General features: G+C 46.3%; 1 protein-coding gene across 1 annotated transcript in view; it reads right to left on the bottom strand.

Annotated features, from left to right (window-relative positions):
- The window catches only part of lpgat1 (lysophosphatidylglycerol acyltransferase 1), a 69,468-nt gene that overhangs the window by 4,696 nt on the left and 46,803 nt on the right, over nucleotides 1-17,969 (bottom strand). Inside the window, exons 5-6 of the mRNA XM_046291199.1 lie at nucleotides 16,703-16,988; nucleotides 10,030-10,156 (exon numbers count right to left, since the gene is read on the bottom strand). Coding sequence (XP_046147155.1) covers nucleotides 10,030-10,156; nucleotides 16,703-16,988 — 413 coding nt within the window. The remainder of the gene's footprint in view (nucleotides 1-10,029; nucleotides 10,157-16,702; nucleotides 16,989-17,969) is intronic.

The following is a 17,969-nucleotide window of genomic DNA, read 5'->3' on the forward strand; positions in this document are numbered from 1 at the left end:
CTGGTGTAGTTTTTGTAACATCGACTGTACGGAATTGGATTATTACATTGTGAATCAGTAACAGGGAGGCTTGAAAGGATCAATGTAGCTCTGGTCTAGGTCATTAGTGCACCCCCCCCTCTCCCCCCGGCATGAGATCACCCTTCTCTTATCCGTTATCTGCAGGGAAGTCGTCTGTGAGTGGGTAAAAAAACAACTATACTCAACAACAATATAAACGCATCATGCAACAATGTCACAAGTTGACTGAGTTAAAGTTCAAATTAGTCCATTTAAAACAATTCATTAGGCCATAATATAGGGATTTCACATGACCGGGGAGCCAGGTCCAGCAAATCAGAATGTTTTCCCCCACAAAAGGACTTTACAACAAACATAAATACTCCTCAGTTTCATCAGTTGTCCGGGTGGCTGGTCTCAGAAGCCGGATGTGGAGGTCCTGGGCTGGCGTGGTTACACGTGGTCTGCGGTTGTGAGGCTGGTTGGATGTACTGCCAAATTCTCATGATAGAGAAATTAAAACATTCAATTCTCTGGCAACAGTTCTGGTGGACATGCCTGCATTCAGCGTGCCAATTACACACTCCCTCAAAACTAGAGACATCTACGGCACTGTGTTGTGTGACAAAACTGCATATTTTGGAGTGGCCTTTTATTGTCCCCAGCAAAGGTGCACCTGTGTAATGATTTGTGTTGTTGTTTTAAAATGTTACATTTTTTTAACCTTTATTTAACTAGGCAAGTCAGTTCAGAACAAATTCTTATTTACAATGACAGCCAACCACGGCCAAACCCGGACAACGCTGGGCCATGCCGTTTAATCAGCTTCTTGATATGCCACACCTGTCAGGTGGATGGATTATCTTGGCAAAGGAGAAATGCTCACTAACAGGGATGTAAACATGTTCTTTTGAGAAATACGATTTTTGTGCATTTGGTACAGTTCGGGGAACTTCTATTTCAGCTCAAGAATCATGGAACCAACACTTTACATGTTGCGTTCATATTTTTGTTCAGAATAGTTCCAGACAACCTGACCTGAGAGAGAAACAACACTATTTATCTCTGTGTGTGCGCGCACCACTGTGGGTTCCTTTTTAAGAGAGTAGAATCCTAATCGCCATTCCATATTTTTTTGTTTATTGGGATAGGCGGATACGAAAGAGAGAAGGAAAGATAGAAGTAGACAGAGGATTAGATCCCAGGCCAACACGTATGGCATAAGCACTGCAGCCTGTGATTGTAGCTGCTAGACCAGCCCCAGGCCAGAAGGATTCAGTTAGCTCTCCAATAATACCTTTACCATAGAGGCTGTATAGAGTTCATACAGAGTCAACCGGGGTAGCCTGCAGGCATACTTCACCCTGCACATAAACATTTGACTGCTAACTGTGGAGCGATACATTGGTTACATGCACACAATATGATTCTTGTGGATAGTCCAATTAATATAATAGTTTGTTTGAAACCTTGACATGCTTTGCAAGGACAACTTTTTCCTTAATCCTGGACACATCTGAAATCAGGCTACCTGATGGGACTTTTGATAAATGCAGAAAATAAAACATTTTCACAGTGACCATATTATTTGGACATATAAAGTTGGCATGTGAAGAAAAATCATGAGATGCTTACTTTGAGTTTTTCTGAACCCGTAAGATAGAGGCTTCCGGTGCTGGTAGATCTGCAGATTAAATTCACAGCTGGAAAGCCCATTAAGCTGTTTACATGTCCTAATAATTAAAACGATTGCTCAGAAAACCAGGCTTTTTAAGTAAGCAATTGAGTAATTGCTTACTTTGATTTGGACCTTATTCCGATTAAGACAAGCAGAGTAAGGCGTTTACATGAATAATGTAATACTCTGGGTACTGCCATAATCAGTTTAATATCTAATCAATAGTGTGCATGTAAACATATTGATTGCTTCCAATAGGGGTTTGGTGTCTGATGCGACTGGGTCATGTCCATTAGGGCCTAACGTAGCAAAACATTTTACAACGGAAAACAAACGTTTCTTATTGGACAAGTAAAGGTAGTACCTGCTCGTTTTGGTCTGTTTTCTTCCGTTCGTGCCTAATGAACACAGTCCTGATAGAAACCATACACTGGAATTACTCAGGAGTGTTCAGCCAGCTTCACCTGCGACTTTTTACTAGTGTCGCCATGGCGATTCTAGTCCTCCAAGGAAACCAGTCCCTAAAATGTCACTTTTCATATTCATACACCCAATAGACTAATAATCCCCACAGCCCTCATTATACACATCACCTGATTATACAGACAGGTGGAGAGAGGAATAGAGCTGTAAAGGAGAGCCGGAGAGAGGAATAGAGCTGTAAAGGAGAGCCGGAGAGAGGAATAGAGCTGTAAAGAAGGGCAAGAGAGAGGAATAGAGCTGTAAAGGACAGCCGGAGAGAGGAATAGAGCTGTAAAGGAGAGCCGGAGAGAGGAATAGAGCTGTAAAGGAGAGCCGGAGAGAGGAATAGAGCTGTAAAGGAGAGCCGGAGAGAGGAATAGAGCTGTAAAGGAGAGCCGGAGAGAGGAATAGAGCTGTAAAGAAGGGCAAGAGAGAGGAATAGAGCTGTAAAGGAGAGCCGGAGAGAGGAATAGAGCTGTAAAGAGAGGGAGAGAGGAATAGAGCTGTAAAGGAGAGAGAGAATAGAGCTGTAATGGAGAGCCGGAGAGAGGAATAGAGCTGTAAAGGAGAGCCGGAGAGAGGAATAGAGCTGTAAAGGAGAGCCGGAGAGCTGTAAAGGAATAGAGCTGCTGTAAGGAGAGCCGGAGAGAGGAATAGAGCTGTAAAGGAGAGCCGGAGAGAGGAATAGAGCTGTAAAGGAGAGCCGGAGAGAGGAATAGAGCTGTAAAGGAGAGCCGGAGAGAGGAATAGAGCTGTAATGGAGAGCCGGAGAGAGGAATAGAGCTGTAAAGAGCCGGAGAGAGGAATAGAGCTGTAAGAGAGCCGGAGAAGAGCTGTAAAGAGCTGTAAAGTAAAGGAGAGCCGGAGAGAGGAATAGAGCTGTAAGCTGGAGAGCCGGAGAGAGGAATAGAGCTGTAAAGGAGAGCCGGAGAGAGGAATAGAGCTGTAAAGGAGAGCCGGAGAGCCGAGGAATAGAGCTGTAAAGGAGAGCCGGAGAGAGGAATAGAGCTGTAAAGGAGAGCCGGAGAGAGGAATAGAGCTGTAAAGGAGAGCTGGAGAGAGGAATAGAGCTGTAAAGAGAGCCGGAGAGAGGAATAGAGCTGTAAAGGAGAGCCGGAGAGAGGAATAGAGCTGTAAAGGAGAGCCGGAGAGGAATAGAGCTGTAAAGGAGAGCCGGAGAGAGGAATAGAGCTGTAATAGAGCTGTAAGGAGAGCCGGAGAGAATAGAGCTGTAAAGGAGAGCCGGAGAGAGGAATAGAGCTGTAAAGGAGAGCCGGAGAGAGGAATAGAGCTGTAAAGGAGAGCCGGAGAGAGGAATAGAGCTGTAAAGGAGAGCCGGAGAGAGGAATAGAGCTGTAAAGGAGAGCTGGAGAGAGGAATAGAGCTGTAAAGAAGGGCAAGAGAGAGGAATAGAGATGACAGGGGTTTTTCAATACAAAAAGGCACTTCAAAAAAGTGCAGAGAACAGGAAGGAATAGAACGATTCAAGCTGTAAAGGACCAAAATCCCCAAAATTGATATGGCTGCAAACTTCCTTTCAAGTGCTGTGTGTGTGGAGAGTGGAATAGAGCTGTAAAGTGTGTGTGAGTGTAGAGCTGTAAAGTGTGCTGGAGAGTGGAATAGAGCTGTAAAGTAGGGCAAGAGAGAGGAATAGAGATGACAGGGGTTTTTCAATACAAAAAGGCACTTCAAAAAAGTGCAGAGAACAGGAACGATTCAACTTCCCCACCAAAATCCCCAAAATTGATATGGCTGCAAACTTCCTTTCAAGTGTGTGTGTGTGTGTGTGTGTGTGTGTGTGTGTGTGTGTGTGTGTGTGTGTGTGTGTGTGTAAGCACATGTAAGGACAAGAGGTGCCTATCTAGCTGGTGACCAGGCAACCATGGAGGTTATGAATTAAGTTGATTGTAGTCACGGCCCAGCAGAAAGTCCCCTAGGTGGGTTAGGAAAGAGCGTCTTGTCTCCTGCCTCTCTCATTACTGGGCCTAATGATTCTTTAGCCTTAATCTGAGCCTGGCCCAGCAGTAGCAGAGAAAGGGGCCTCTGGGAGCCAGAGTGGGGTCTGGTGGAGGGCTGGAGGGGTCATGGTTCACACAGATCACTAGGATGTCAGCATCATAGTCCTCAGAGACCAGAGGGAGGTCCGTACCGGACTGGCTGGAGCACTGGGTCATGTTAATTCGGACCAAACTGACTGTGTTTTTGAACAAACACAATCTTGGATGCAGTGGACGGTGGAGTGGGCAGGAGAGCGAAAGAGAATGCCTCTAGAATGACAGGGCTGTTCAAAGTCAACCCTTGATATAAATCATAGAGATCATTGTGCCGTCGGAAAAGAAGACTAATCAAAGTGAAAGTCATATGAAATGTATATGGTAAGCCATCCACCTTATGAGAAGCCGTCGGTGTGAGGAGGCTGGGGTCCCCTACACAGCTGAGCCTAGATCGGAGAGAACTAAAGCGAAGTGCATGCCAAGTGTGGACTCCTGCCTTATTAATGTGTGTGTGTATGCACCCTCAAACACAAACACGCGCTCACACACAAACACGTTTGTTTGTACTCTAATCAGTGCAGTAATATCAAGGGAAAAGCAGCTAAGGGAACCTGAGGAGATGAACGCTGTCAGAGGAATGGACTGAACTTGGCTGGGAGTGAGTGAGTGTGTGTGAGCGAGAGAGCGTGTGTGTGTGTGTGCGAGAGAGCGTGTGTGTGTGTGTGCAATCTACTTTAATGAATAGCTGTAGAGCGGCAAGTGACAGAAACAGCTTTTTTAACAGCCTTGGCTTTAGGCTTCACTCTACCTGAATGCCTTAACCAGGGAGTGATCTATGCAGTCCTAGTGTCATATCTTAAAGTATCCTTTTCAGCACTATCCCTTTAATTCCAGGTTGACATGAGGCTAGCGCCACTTTAATGGGTTGTGGTTCCCAAATGGCTCCCTATTCCCGATATAGTGCACTACTTTTGACCAGAGCCCTGTGGATGGGAGTGGGGGAATTCCTAACAGTGCCACACCAACTGTAGGCTTCTGACTGAGGCTATTTCGCTACCTTTTAAGTAGCTGCTTTATGTTGCGTACAGCACTATCAGTGTAATGGCTGTAAAGTAGGTTCAAAGTCCTCTCTGTCTGCACAGAAGTTAGGGCGGCTTCTCCGTACCGCAGCTAGGGCGGCTCCTCCGTACCGCAGCTAGGACAGCCCCTCCGTACCGCGGCCCCTCCGTACCGCAGCTAGGGCGGCCCCTCCGTACCGCAGCTAGGGCGGCCCCTCCGTACCGCAGCTAGGGCGGCCCCTCCGTACCGCAGCTAGGGCGGCCCCTCCGTACCGCAGCTAGGGCGGCCCCTCCGTACCGCAGCTAGGGCGGCCCCTCCGTACCGCAGCTAGGGCGGCCCCTCCGTACTGCAGCTAGGACGGCTCCATACTTCCGTCTGGACAGTATGTCACATGAATAGGGGTTACTATGGAGTCACAACGTCTCAATGTCCCTACTTTGCTAATTAGCAGTGATCCATTAGTGGCACTCCAGGCACCTTGTCACCTAATTTATCAGGTGATTTACTGGACAACAGCACATTTAAGTTTATTTTCAGCAAACTTAACATGTGTAAATATTTGAATGAACGTAACAAGATTCAACAACTGAGACAAACTGAACAAGTTCCACAGACATGAGACTAACAGATATGGAATGATGTGTCCCTGAACAAAGGGGGGGGTGGTGAGAGAGTCAAAATCAAAAGTAACAGTCAGTATCTGGTGTGGCCACCAGCTGCATTAAGTACTGCAGTGCATCTTCTCCTCATGGACTGCACCATATTTGCCAGTTCTTGCTGTGAGATGTCTTTCCTGTAACGCACAGCGTTGAGATTGCCTGCAATGACAACAAGCTCAGTCCGACGATGCTGTGACACCCCCCCAGACCATGACAGATCCTCTACATCCAAATCGATCCCGCTCCAGAGTACAGTACAGGTACTGTTTTAGTCGTCTCACAGTACGGACATTGCAATTTATTGCCTTGGCCACATCTGCAGTCCTCATGCCTCCTTGCAACATGCCTAAGGCACGTTCACGCAGATGAGCAGGGCCCCTTGGCATCTTTCTTTTGGTGTTTTTCAGAGTCAGTAGAAAGGCCTCTTTAGTGTCCTAATTTTTCATAACTGTGACCTTCATTGCCTACCGTCTGTAAGCTGCTAGTGTCTTAACGACCGTTCCACAGGTGCAAGTTCATCAATTGTTTATGGTTCATTGAACAAGAATGGCAAACAGTGTTTAAACCCGTAACAATGGAGATCTGTGAAGTTATTTGGATTTTTACGAATTATCTTTGAAGGACGGGGTCCTGAAAAAGTTTAGTTTGACTTAGTTTAGTTAGTCTGGGTAGCTATTTTGTTAACTATTTAGCAGTCACAGCTTGGGGGTAGAAACCAGTCACAGCTTGGGGGTAGACCAGGCCTACCACCGTTGTGTCATCGGCAAACTTGATGGTGTTGGAGTTGTGCGCAACCACGTAGCCGTGGGTGAACAGAGAGTACAGGATGGGACTAAGTACATAACCCTGAGGGGCCCCAGTGTTGAGGGTCACCGTGCATATGTGTTGTTGCCGACCCTTACCACATGGAGTTGTCACATCAGAGAGTCCAGGATCCAGTTGCAAAGGGAAGTGTTCAGTCCCAGGGTCCTTAGCATAGTGATGAGCTTGGAGGGCAATATGGTGTTGAACACTGAGCTGTAGTCAAATCAAATCAGTGCATACTTTGAGTATGCGTCCTGGTAATCTGAGTATGCGTCCTGGTAATCTGAGTATGCGTCCTGGTAATCTGTCTGGCCCTGCTGCCTAGTGGATATTAACCTGTTTAACCTGTTAAGTCTACCCCCTACTTTTTTGAACATTCTGTTAAAAATCGCGCAACATTTCAGCGTCCTGCTACTCATGCCAGGAATATAGTATATGCATATGATTAGTATGTGTGGATAGAAAACACTCTGACGTTTCGAAAACTGGTTAAATCACGGCTGTGACTATAACATAACATGTGTTTCATCGAAAAGCGGAAGAAAAACTGATCACCAAAATCTGAAAAATATATCAATGCGCCACTTGCATGTATTGTCTATTGGAAAGCAAATTAGATGGGGCTGAGATTGCAAGTCCTACAGCTTCCACACGATGTCGCCAGTCTTGTCAATTGCCTGCGCTTTGTTTCTTGGTCAAACGAGTAAGAGGGAGCCCATTCCTTCCGGTCTCCGACAGGATGTTTTGGAGTAGAAATTTCTGAACATGATTTCAAGACGTGGAGCTATTGAATACACATCGCCCGTGATCAATTTAATATATTATTAACGTTTACTAATACCTAAAGTTGGATTACAAAAGGATTTCGAAGTGTTTTGTGAAAGTTTATCGTCGACTTTTTAAATAAAAAAAAATGACGTTGCGTTTTAAAACGGTGTTTTTTCCTTGATCACACTCTTCATAGATCGATATTTAGGGTATATATGGACCGATTTAATCGGAAAATATAGACCCAATAGTGATGTTTATGGGACACCTAGGAGTGCCAACAAAGAAGATCGTCAAAGGTAATGAATGTTTTATATTTTATTTCTGCGTTTTGTGTAGCGCCGGCTATGCTAATTATTTTGTTTACGTCCCCTTCGGGTATTTCGGGGTGTTGCATGCTATCAGATAATATCTTCTCATGCTTTCGCCGGAAAAGCATTTTTAAAATCTGACTTGTTGGCTGGATTCACAACGAGTGTAGCTTTAATTCAGTACCCTGCATGTGTGTTTTAATGAACATTTGAGTTTTAACGAGTGCTATTAGCATTTAGCGTAGCGCATTTGCATTTCCAGATGGCTAGATGGGACGCATGCGTGTCGGGTCAACGTAAGAGGTTAAATGTCTTACATCGGCTACGGAGAGCGTGATCACAGTCATCCGGAATAGCTGGTGCTCTCACGCATGGTTCAGTATTGCTTGCCTCAAAGCGGGCATAGAAGGCATTTCGCTTGTCTGATAGGCTTGTGCCACCGGGCAGCTCGCGGCTGTGCTTCCCTTTGTAGTCTGTAATAGTTTGCAAGCCCTGCCACATCCAACGAGCGTCAGAGCCGGTATAGTACGATCTTAGTCCTGTATTGACGCATTGCCTGTTTGATGGTTCGTTGGAGGGCGTTGCGTGATTTCTTACAAGCGTCCGGGTTAAGAGTCCCGCTACTTGAAAGCGGCAGCTTTAGCCTTTAGCTCAGTGCAGATGTTGCCTGTAATCCATGGCCTTTGGTTGGGATATGTATGCACTAGAGTTCCACCAATTATGTACTTTTATATATATATATTTGTATCAATGACGATTACAACCATACTGAATGAACACTTATTTTAACTTAATATAATACATCAATAAAATCTATTTATTCTCAAATAAATAATGAAACATGTACAATTTGGTTTAAATAATGCAAAAACAAAGTGTTGGAGAAGAAAGTAAAAGTGCAATATGTGCCATGTAAAAACGTGAACGTTTAAGTTCCTTGCTCAGAACATGAGAACATATGAAAGCTGGTGGTTCCTTTTAACATGAGTCTTCAATATTCCCAGGTAAGAAGTTTTAGGTTGTAGTTATTGTAGGACTATTTCTCTCTATACCATTTGTATTTCATATACCTTTGACAATTGGATGTTCTTATAGGCACTATAGTATTGCCAGCCTAATCTTGGGAGGTGATAGGCTTGAAGTTTCAGAGAAACATAGGATATTACAGTTCTTCAGGTCTCATTGATAGAATTGTCTCGAACGGAGCTCGTCCAGTTTGTTCTCAAGTGATTGTAAATTCGCTAATTAAACAGAGGGTGGAGGTGGATCATTTACTCTTCGCCGTAGTTTCATCAGGGCACCAGCACATCGGCCTCTATATCGCCGTCTCTTTATTATCCTAGTGTAGGGGGATTAGGGCCGGGTCAGGGGTGAGCAGTATGTCCTGTGCCGCCGTTTTATTTAAGTAGAAATATTAATCCAAATCAAGGTTAGTGATCGCTGTTCTGAATCTGTTTACAGTCGTAGGAAACGATGGAGGTAACATTATGTACAAAAGAACAGAAAATCAGCGCATAAAACCCCAAAATAGCAGAGTTGGTCAGGAGCCTGAAAAACAACTGCTATACTTCCCATCGCCAATCTTCCTCAGAATGAATCTATAATTACAAGATCTGAACAAGAGCCTTAACATGTTCTTACAGAACTTGGCCGAGCCCTAAAGCCAAGAACCTGGCCGAGCCCTAAAGCCATGAACCTGATCGAGCCCTAAAGCCAACAAACTGATCGAGCCCTAAAGCCAACAAACTGATCGAGCCCGAAAGCCAAGAACCTGGCCGAGCCCTAAAGCCAAGAACCTGGCCGAGCCCTAAAGCCAAGAACCTGGCAAAAGAACCTGGCCCCTAAAGAAGAACCTAAAGCCAAGAACCTGGCCGAGCCCTAAAGCCAAGAACCTGGCCAAGAACCTGGCCGAGCCCTAAAGCCAAGAACCTGGCCGAGCCCTAAAGCCAAGAACCTGGCCGAGCCCTAAAGCCAAGAACCTGGCCGAGCCCTAAAGCCAAGAACCTGGCCGAGCCCTAAAGCCAAGAACCTGGCCGAGCCCTAAAGCCAAGAACCTGGCCGAGCCCTAAAGCCAAGAACCTGGCCGAGCCCTAAAGCCAAGAACCTGGCCGAGCCCTAAAGCCAACAAACTGGCCGAGCCCTAAAGCCAAGAACCTGGCCGAGCCCTAAAGCCAAGAACCTGGCCGAGCCCTAAAGCCAAAACAACGCAGCCCAGCCCTGGATTGAGACTAAGAGGATGAGAGAGGTACAGAGATAAAGAGAGAGGTGTCAGTATAGTTGGGGTCAGTCATTACCTGTAGTGTACATGTGTGACCGTGGGGGGTCTGTAGCCAAAGATCCACGTCTGGATGTCCATGGGCCTGGCTTTGGGGTACGCTATGGTCACATCCACCACCCACTGTAGCCCTTTGGGTTTACTACCTGCACAGACGGAGATAGAGAGAGTTAGGACATGAATGAGCATCACAGGCAGACAGTGAGGATGATATGGACAGGGGAGAGAGGTGGGAGATGAGGAGACAGGGGCAGAAGGGAAGAGAGAGAAAGAGGGATGACAGATTGGAGGGAGAGAGAGTAAGTGACTAAGTGGTGTGTCTGTGTGTATGTCTGTCTGTCAGAGTGGGTTGTGCATCCTTAGGCTGGGACAGAGGGGATGAGAGAGGCTGAGGGGGGTTGAAACCATAAGGAGAGGAACGTCTGACCCAGACACAGGCTGTGTATGAAAACCTTACTAGCCGTCACATCCTTGATCCTCCGTCCTTGTTTCCTTAGTTCCTCTTCAAAGCTCATTGGAGGGGAGGATCCATAGTCCCTCCCTCAGATCTACTCCTCCAATGAGCTTAGAGAAATTGAGGAAGCGAGGAGACAAGGATTTGAGGATTAAGTAAGCTTTTCAGACACAGAGCCATGGCATCACAGGGCGGACAGAGCTAGCAGGCGAGGTGGGCAGTGACATGGTCCAGGTGATTATCTGAGGATAAACCTCATCGCTCAAGCCGAGCCTCTGATCTGTGACATAAGGCTGCAATGGCCTACAAATACAGATGTAGCCTGTTTGGCCTTTGTGTGTGACTGTCGGAGACTGTGTGCGTTGGAGACTGCGTGTGTGTGTGCGTTGGAGACTGCGTGTGTGTGTGCGTTGGAGACGGCGTGTGTGTGTGCTTTGGAGACTGCGTGTGTGTGTGCTTTGGAGACTGCGTGTGTGTGTGCGTTGGAGACTGCGTGTGTGTGTGCGTTGGAGACTGCGTGTGTGTGTGTGGGTTGGAGACTGCGTGTGTGTGTGCTTGTGTGGGTTGGAGACTGCGCGCGCGTGTTGGAGACTGCGCACCCACGCGTTGGAGAATGTGTGCGTGTGTGTTAGAGAATGTGTGCGTGTGTGTGTGTTGGAGAGTTTCAAACTCAGTGAAGAGGTGACTCCGGGATGCTGGCCTTCTAGGCAGAGTTGCAAAGAAAAAGCCACATCTCAGATTGGCCAATAAAAAGTAAAGGTTAAAATGGGCAAAAGAACAGACACTGGACAGAGGAACTCTACCTAGAAGGCCAGCATCCCGGAGTCACCTCTTCACTGTTGACGTTGAGACTGGTGTTTTGCGGGTACAATTTAATGAAGCTGCCAGTTGAGGACTTGCGAGGCGTCTTTTACTTAAACTAGACACTATAATGTACTTGTCCTCTTGCTCAGTTGTGCACCGGGGCCTCCCAATCTTTCTATTCTGGTTAGAGTCAGTTTGCGCTGTTCTGTGAAGGGAGTAGTACACAGCGTTGTATGAGATCTTCAGTTTCTTGCCAATTTCTCGCATAGAATAGCCTTTATTTCTCAGAACAATGATAGACTGACGAGTTTCAGAAGAAAGGTCTTTGTTTCTGGCCATTTTGAGCCTGTAACTGAACCCATAAATGCTGATGCTCCAGATACTCAACGAGTCTAAAGAAGGCCAGTTTTATTGCTTTTTTAAATCAGACCAACAGTTTTCAGCTGTGCTAACATTATTGCAAAAGGGTTTTCTAATGATCAATGAGCCTTTTAAAATGATAAACTTCGATTAGCTAACACAACATGCCATTGGAACACAGGAGTGATGGTTGATGATAATGGGCCTCTGTACTCCTATGTAGATATTCCATAACAAATCTGCCATTTCCAGCTACAATAGTCATTTACAACATTAACGTCTACACTGTATTTCTGAACAATTTGATGTTTTTTGAAATGGACAAAAAGAATGTGCCTTTCTTTCTAAAACAAGGACATTTCTAAGTGACCCCAAACTTTTGAACGGTTATACACACACACACACACACACACACACACACACACACACACACACACACACACACACACACACACACACACACACACACACACACACACACACACACACACACACACACACACACACACACACACACACACAACCGTTCAAATGTGTGTACATGCGCGGGCGTGTGTTTTACAAATTTAAAGATCAGATGGAGGAAGAAGAAAAAGATTGTCAATTTCCGCAGGTCTTTCAGACTAAATCAATTAACTGCACTTGGACAACTCTGTTGTCTCAAAACTTTGCTAAGATGAACACAGACAGAATGAAAGCAGAGTTCTGATGCTGTTCAACAGAACATCTATTCCTGCCTGGGCAATGTTGAACATTTTGTATCAGGCCAACAGTGTTCCAATCTCCATGAGGGTAACAGGGATCTGGTTCTCTGCATAGTGAAAGCCGAGCAGCCGAGCTTGCCGCAAGATCCGAAACAGGCGTGGTGCCAAGCTATCACTACCTCCCTGTAACGCAGTGACAAACAATACTGTAATGACAGCACAGCCATTCATTTGATACCACATCGCAGTAGCCTGGATGCTGTAAACAGTTAGAGGGAGCATACACAGGGTGTCCATCTCAAATGGCAACCTATTCCCTATAGAGTGCACTACATTAGACCAGAGCCCATAGGGAGTAGTACACGAATAGAGGAAGTGGGATGCACACAGGGACAAAGGTCTCCCTGACAATGAGGCTAGTCAGGCCATGCTCTTAACCAATCAGGAGGTTCCTGGGTTAATGGACACCTGTGATTAGTCACTGAGCACGGGAAAATCCCATACACAACGTATCAAAAACCAAAAGGCATAGCACCAAGCGAGTCATCAACTAACTGCCGAATGCGTTGTCATCCCTGTACCTTGTACAAGCGGCCATTAAGACTACAACGTTTCCCCTGCATTTCCACATCAGCCCGTTTAACAGCAGTTATCAAATTGGCAACCATGCTTCGGTTGAGTGGCTTGAATAGGCTGAACAGGCCAAGCCACCAGCGAGAAATTCAGCAGTCATTGGCTCTGGGTTTACACATTCTGTTGTTGTGCGACTGTCTTTATTTACCCCGGGTGACATAGAGGGGCCGATACACATCGGTGGAGGAGAAGCGAGGTGGCAGCGTGCTGTGTGGCTGATACACAGCGGTGGAGGAGAAGGAGATGGCAGAGAGCTGTGTGGCTGATACACAGCGGTGGAGGAGAAGGCTGCGAGCTGTGTGGCTGATACACAGCGGTGGAGGAGAAGGCTGTGAGCTGTGTGGCTGATACACAGCGGTGGAGGAGAAGGAGATGGCAGCGAGCTGTGTGGCTGATACACAGCGGTGGAGGAGAAGGCTGCGAGCTGTGTGGCTGATACACAGCGGAGGTGGTGGAGAAGGAGAAGGCTGCGAGCTGTGTGGCTGATACACAGCGGAGGTGGTGGAGAAGGAGGTGGCAGCGAGCTGTGTGGCTGATACACAGTGGTGGAGGAGAAGGAGATGGCAGCGAGCTGTGTGGCTGATACACAGTGGTGGAGGAGAAGGAGATGGCAGTGAGCTGTGTGGCTGATACACAGCGGAGGTGGTGGAGAAGGCAGCGAGCTGTGTGGTTGATACACAGCGGAGGTGGTGGAGAAGGCTGCGAGCTGTGTGGCTGATACACAGCGGTGGAGGAGAAGGAGATGGCAGTGAGCTGTGTGGCTGATACACAGCGGAGGTGGTGGAGAAGGCAGAGAGCTGTGTGGCTGATACACAGCGGAGGTGGTGGAGAAGGCAGAGAGCTGTATGGCTGAAACAGCGGAGGTGGTGGAGAAGGCAGCGAGCTGTGTGGCTGATACACAGCGGAGGTGGTGGAGAAGGCAGAGAGCTGTGTGGCTGATACACAGCGGTGGAGGAGAAGGCAGCGAGCTGTGTGGCTGATACACAGAGGAGGTGGTGGAGAAGGCTGCGAGCTGTGTGGCTGATACACAGCCGTGGTGGAGAAGGAGGAGAAGGCAGCGAGCTGTGTGGCTGATACACAGCTGTGGTGGTGGTGGAGGAGGAGGAAGAAGCAGAGAGCTGTGTGGGCGAAACATTAACATCAAATCCCATTTCCTCCGAGTGGCCCAATATCTGCCTGTGTGAGTCAGCAGAGTGAGGCTCTCGGCACCATCTTCATTTCACCTATCATGAAGGTTATGGCCCTCCCCAGTCACGTGGTGTTTTTGTTGTTGCTTTTCTATAATGATTTATTATAAAAAACACAAGGAAGGGGTAGCATAAAAGTATTAGAACACGAAGGACAAACAATACAGCATCAAGACACTATCAAACATGTATCAGTCTCTGCAACAGAGCTATCCTTATGTGTGAGGGTGCGTGTGCATGATAGTGATATAAAATATATGTCATAGTTTCCTTTTTCATGATCACAATCTTGTGAATCCCGAACCCTCCTAGATGCCCCCACAGCTGTCCCTCAACCATTCGAGACCCCTCCCACAGTCCCCCTCCCCCAGAAAAAAAAAAAAAGTTAATTCCATTGCCCACCCCCAAGAACCCCCCAATGCACCAACAACCAAGAGAAAAAAGGAAAAGACAAGAAAATAGCAAACAATGAGAGAGAGAAAAAAAAGTTAAACAAAGGACATCAAGGACAACTGAAATCAGAACAGCAATGCCCACTTTATATGTTTGTGTGCATGTCTGGCACTATTAAATGTATGTGTGTGTTCTTATATGTGTTTAGTGAACAGAGAACACGTGGTGTTTGTTTACAAGCACACAAAGACGAGAAACCAGAGCCTTGTGAGTCACTCACTATTGTGCAGAATACACCAGGTGATCTAATTACAGTATGGAATTCACAACAAAATGTTTCTCAGCTAGATATCATCTAACTATTAAGTTAACTGTCTAAAATGTGCTAAATGCTCTGCAGTTGTGCATTCGATTTGCTAATTTAGTAGCTAGTTAGCCATCTAGCTAAGTGGTTAGCTTCTTCCATTTAGTTAGAGTTCTCTATGGGATTTTACATGTACTTGTTAGCATCGCTAACCTTCGGATTACAGAGTATCAGTGGCGTTTAAAAACAGCCCCTTGTGTTCACTGCCGGTATTACCTAATATCCCGGTATGGCACAAGGTCGGTATGAAGGTATGACAATCTGGATACAGCCCAAGCCTCGTGTTTGTGTGCGCCTGTCTGTGTATGTGTGTTTGTGCTCACGCCTGTGTGTATGGGTGTATGCAGCCTGGGTGAGGAGGGGTAAAATAAACATATCATTTTCAGAGCATTTTCTTAATTGCGGAGACATCCTCCCACACAATCAGTGTATTTAGGCCTGGTCCCCAGAAAGAGAATTTACTCTACCGATAACTGTCGCTGGGGGTCCAGGGAACCTCAGTTGCAATTTCTGGCTCCTTCATGTGTGACACTGTCTGTGTTTCGCCACCCCCATCCATCCAGCCCACGCCCTCCCATTTAAAACAGTATTCTCAGAGGGCACTACAGAAGTGATGATTTGATGCGAGTATTCCGTCAACAGGCAGCAAGCTCAATACAAAACTCCCATTTGATCAAGATCTGCACCACACATTCTATGTATAGGAAGAGTGACAATATTTACAGGAACAGTATGGTAGTTTGAAAGAATAACTGTCAATATTTATCAAAGAGGCTACCAGTGAAATAAATTAGTTTTGGGAGTTGGATGTGTAGTTTACTGACAGTGTGACAAGATTTGCCCCAGGGAGGTATTTTGAAATAGTTATTTTACTTGAAAACTAGGCCTACTCAAAACATGTTTTTATTAATCCACTTTTTTGGATGGAATCAAAAGCTTATGATAAATTGTTGAGTCTCATGCCAAAATCGCATGTCTGATTACTACTTCAATACCCACAATCTCCTTCTCTCCCCCCCATTTGAAAAGTATAGAACTAAGGCGTGTTATACTTTGGGAAGCACAGGCATGGTTGATAACTGCCCGGGAGAGTCAAAGAGCAAAAAGAAGAGTGTGTGTGTGTGTGTGTGTAGGGAGCTTCTTTCTTGACTGTGTTAACGTGTGTCTCAAAGGATGGTGATGCGTCCTGACAACATATTTTCCAGGAATCAGTGACTATCTGGAATCAGGTAAAATACCCTTTAAACCAGGGTAGGGTCGATTTGAATGGAAGTTATTAATTCAGGAGGTCAACTGAACTTCCAATTCAATCATTGAAAAAAAGGGAACCAATGTTCAATGATTTCTCAATAAACTGAAAATGAGAAGCTTTTTATATTAAAATTATAATCGCTTAATAATTTCAATTGACATAAACTCTGCTTCAAACACATGAGACCTTTGCTTGGTGAGCCCTGGTGGCTGACCTGATCCTAGATGACTATAATAGGTGAACAGATGGTTCTGTCTGTACTCGTCCTCGATAGTCTGACAGGATTAGGGAGGGGGGGGGGGGGGGGGGTCAGAGTCCTCTCAGACCTCAGGTGACTAGGAATTTGGATGCAGGGTAAGGTGAAACGGAAGAGCGCGTGTGTGTGTGTAGGGAGCTTCTTTCTTAACTGTGTTAACGTGTGTCTCAATGTGTGTGTGAGAGAAGTGACAATAGTAAAAGAGTTTATGTATGTACATGGTGTGTGTGATCCATTAGCTCCCCCTCCCTGCCCTTTGTGTGTGTGTGTGTGTTGGTTACCAACCTGACTGGCTGGGGTGCATCGTGCTAGCCTCCTTCCCCAGGCTGCCGTTCTCCTGCTGCGGTCCTAGGGTCTTCAGGATCACCTGGGTGGCGCCTAGTCGCGGCAGCGTCACGTGCATCAGGGGCGGTAGTGAGTTCTTCTTGGCAAACGCCTGGCTGGTTTCCCGTCGCTTGCGCAGGAAGCCGCCCTCCGGGAAGAGCACGATCCACTTCCTGTCGCGGCTGCGGTAGTACCGGTCCAGGTGGTCCTTTAGGTAGATCAGCTGCTTGTCCCGGTACGCTTTACCCTGCAGGGTAAACAAACACAGAACAGGGGTGTCATGAGGGCGCTATCAGGGCTGTCTGCACGAGGGACAAAGTTTAAATATGCAGAAAATGTAAAGGGTCCGCACACTAAATGATTTTGCAAAAAGCTTCCTCTTTAATTTGTTTTATTCTTTATTACTGTGGTAGTGTACAGTCATGGCCAAAGGTTTTGAGAGTGACACAAATATTAATTTCCACAAAGTTTGCTGCTTCAGTGTCTAGATATTTTGGTCAGATGTTACTATGGAATACTAAAGTATAATTACAAGCATTTCATAAGTGTCAAAGGCTTTTATTGACAATTACATTAAGTTGATGCAGAGTCAATACTTGCAGTGTTGACCCTTCATTTTCAAGACCTCTGCAATCCGCCCTGGCATGCTGTCAATTAACTTCTGGGCCAGATCCTGACTGATGGCAGCCCATTCTTTCTTAATCAATGCTTGGAGTTTGTCAGAATTTGTTTGTTTGGGATTAAGGTCTGAGGAGTTTCCTGGCCTTGGACCCAAAATATTGATGTTTTGTTCCCCCAGCCACTTAGTTATCACTTTTGCTTTATGGCAAGGTGCTCCATCATGCTGGAAAAGGCATTGTTTGTCACCAAACTGTTGCTGGATGGTGTGGAGAAGTTGCTCTCAGAGGATGTGTTGGTACTATTCTTTATTCATGGCTGTGTTCTTATGCAAACTTGTGAGTGAGCCCACTCACTTGGCTGAGAAGCAACCCTACACATGAATAGTCTCTGCCTGGCCAGTTCCCCTTTCTCCACTGGGATTCTCTGCCTCTAACCCTATTACAGAGGCTGAGTCACTGGCTTACTGGTGCTCTTCCATGCCGTCCCTAGGAGGGGTGTGTCACTTGAGTGGGTTGAGTCACTGACGTGATCTTCCTGTCTGGGTTGCCCTCCCCCCCTGGGTTGTGCCGTGGCAGAGATCTTTGTGGGCTATACTCGGCCTCGTCTC

The sequence above is a fragment of the Oncorhynchus gorbuscha genome, linkage group LG12, assembly GCF_021184085.1.
Source record: "Oncorhynchus gorbuscha isolate QuinsamMale2020 ecotype Even-year linkage group LG12, OgorEven_v1.0, whole genome shotgun sequence".
NCBI classification, from domain to species: domain Eukaryota; kingdom Metazoa; phylum Chordata; class Actinopteri; order Salmoniformes; family Salmonidae; genus Oncorhynchus; species Oncorhynchus gorbuscha.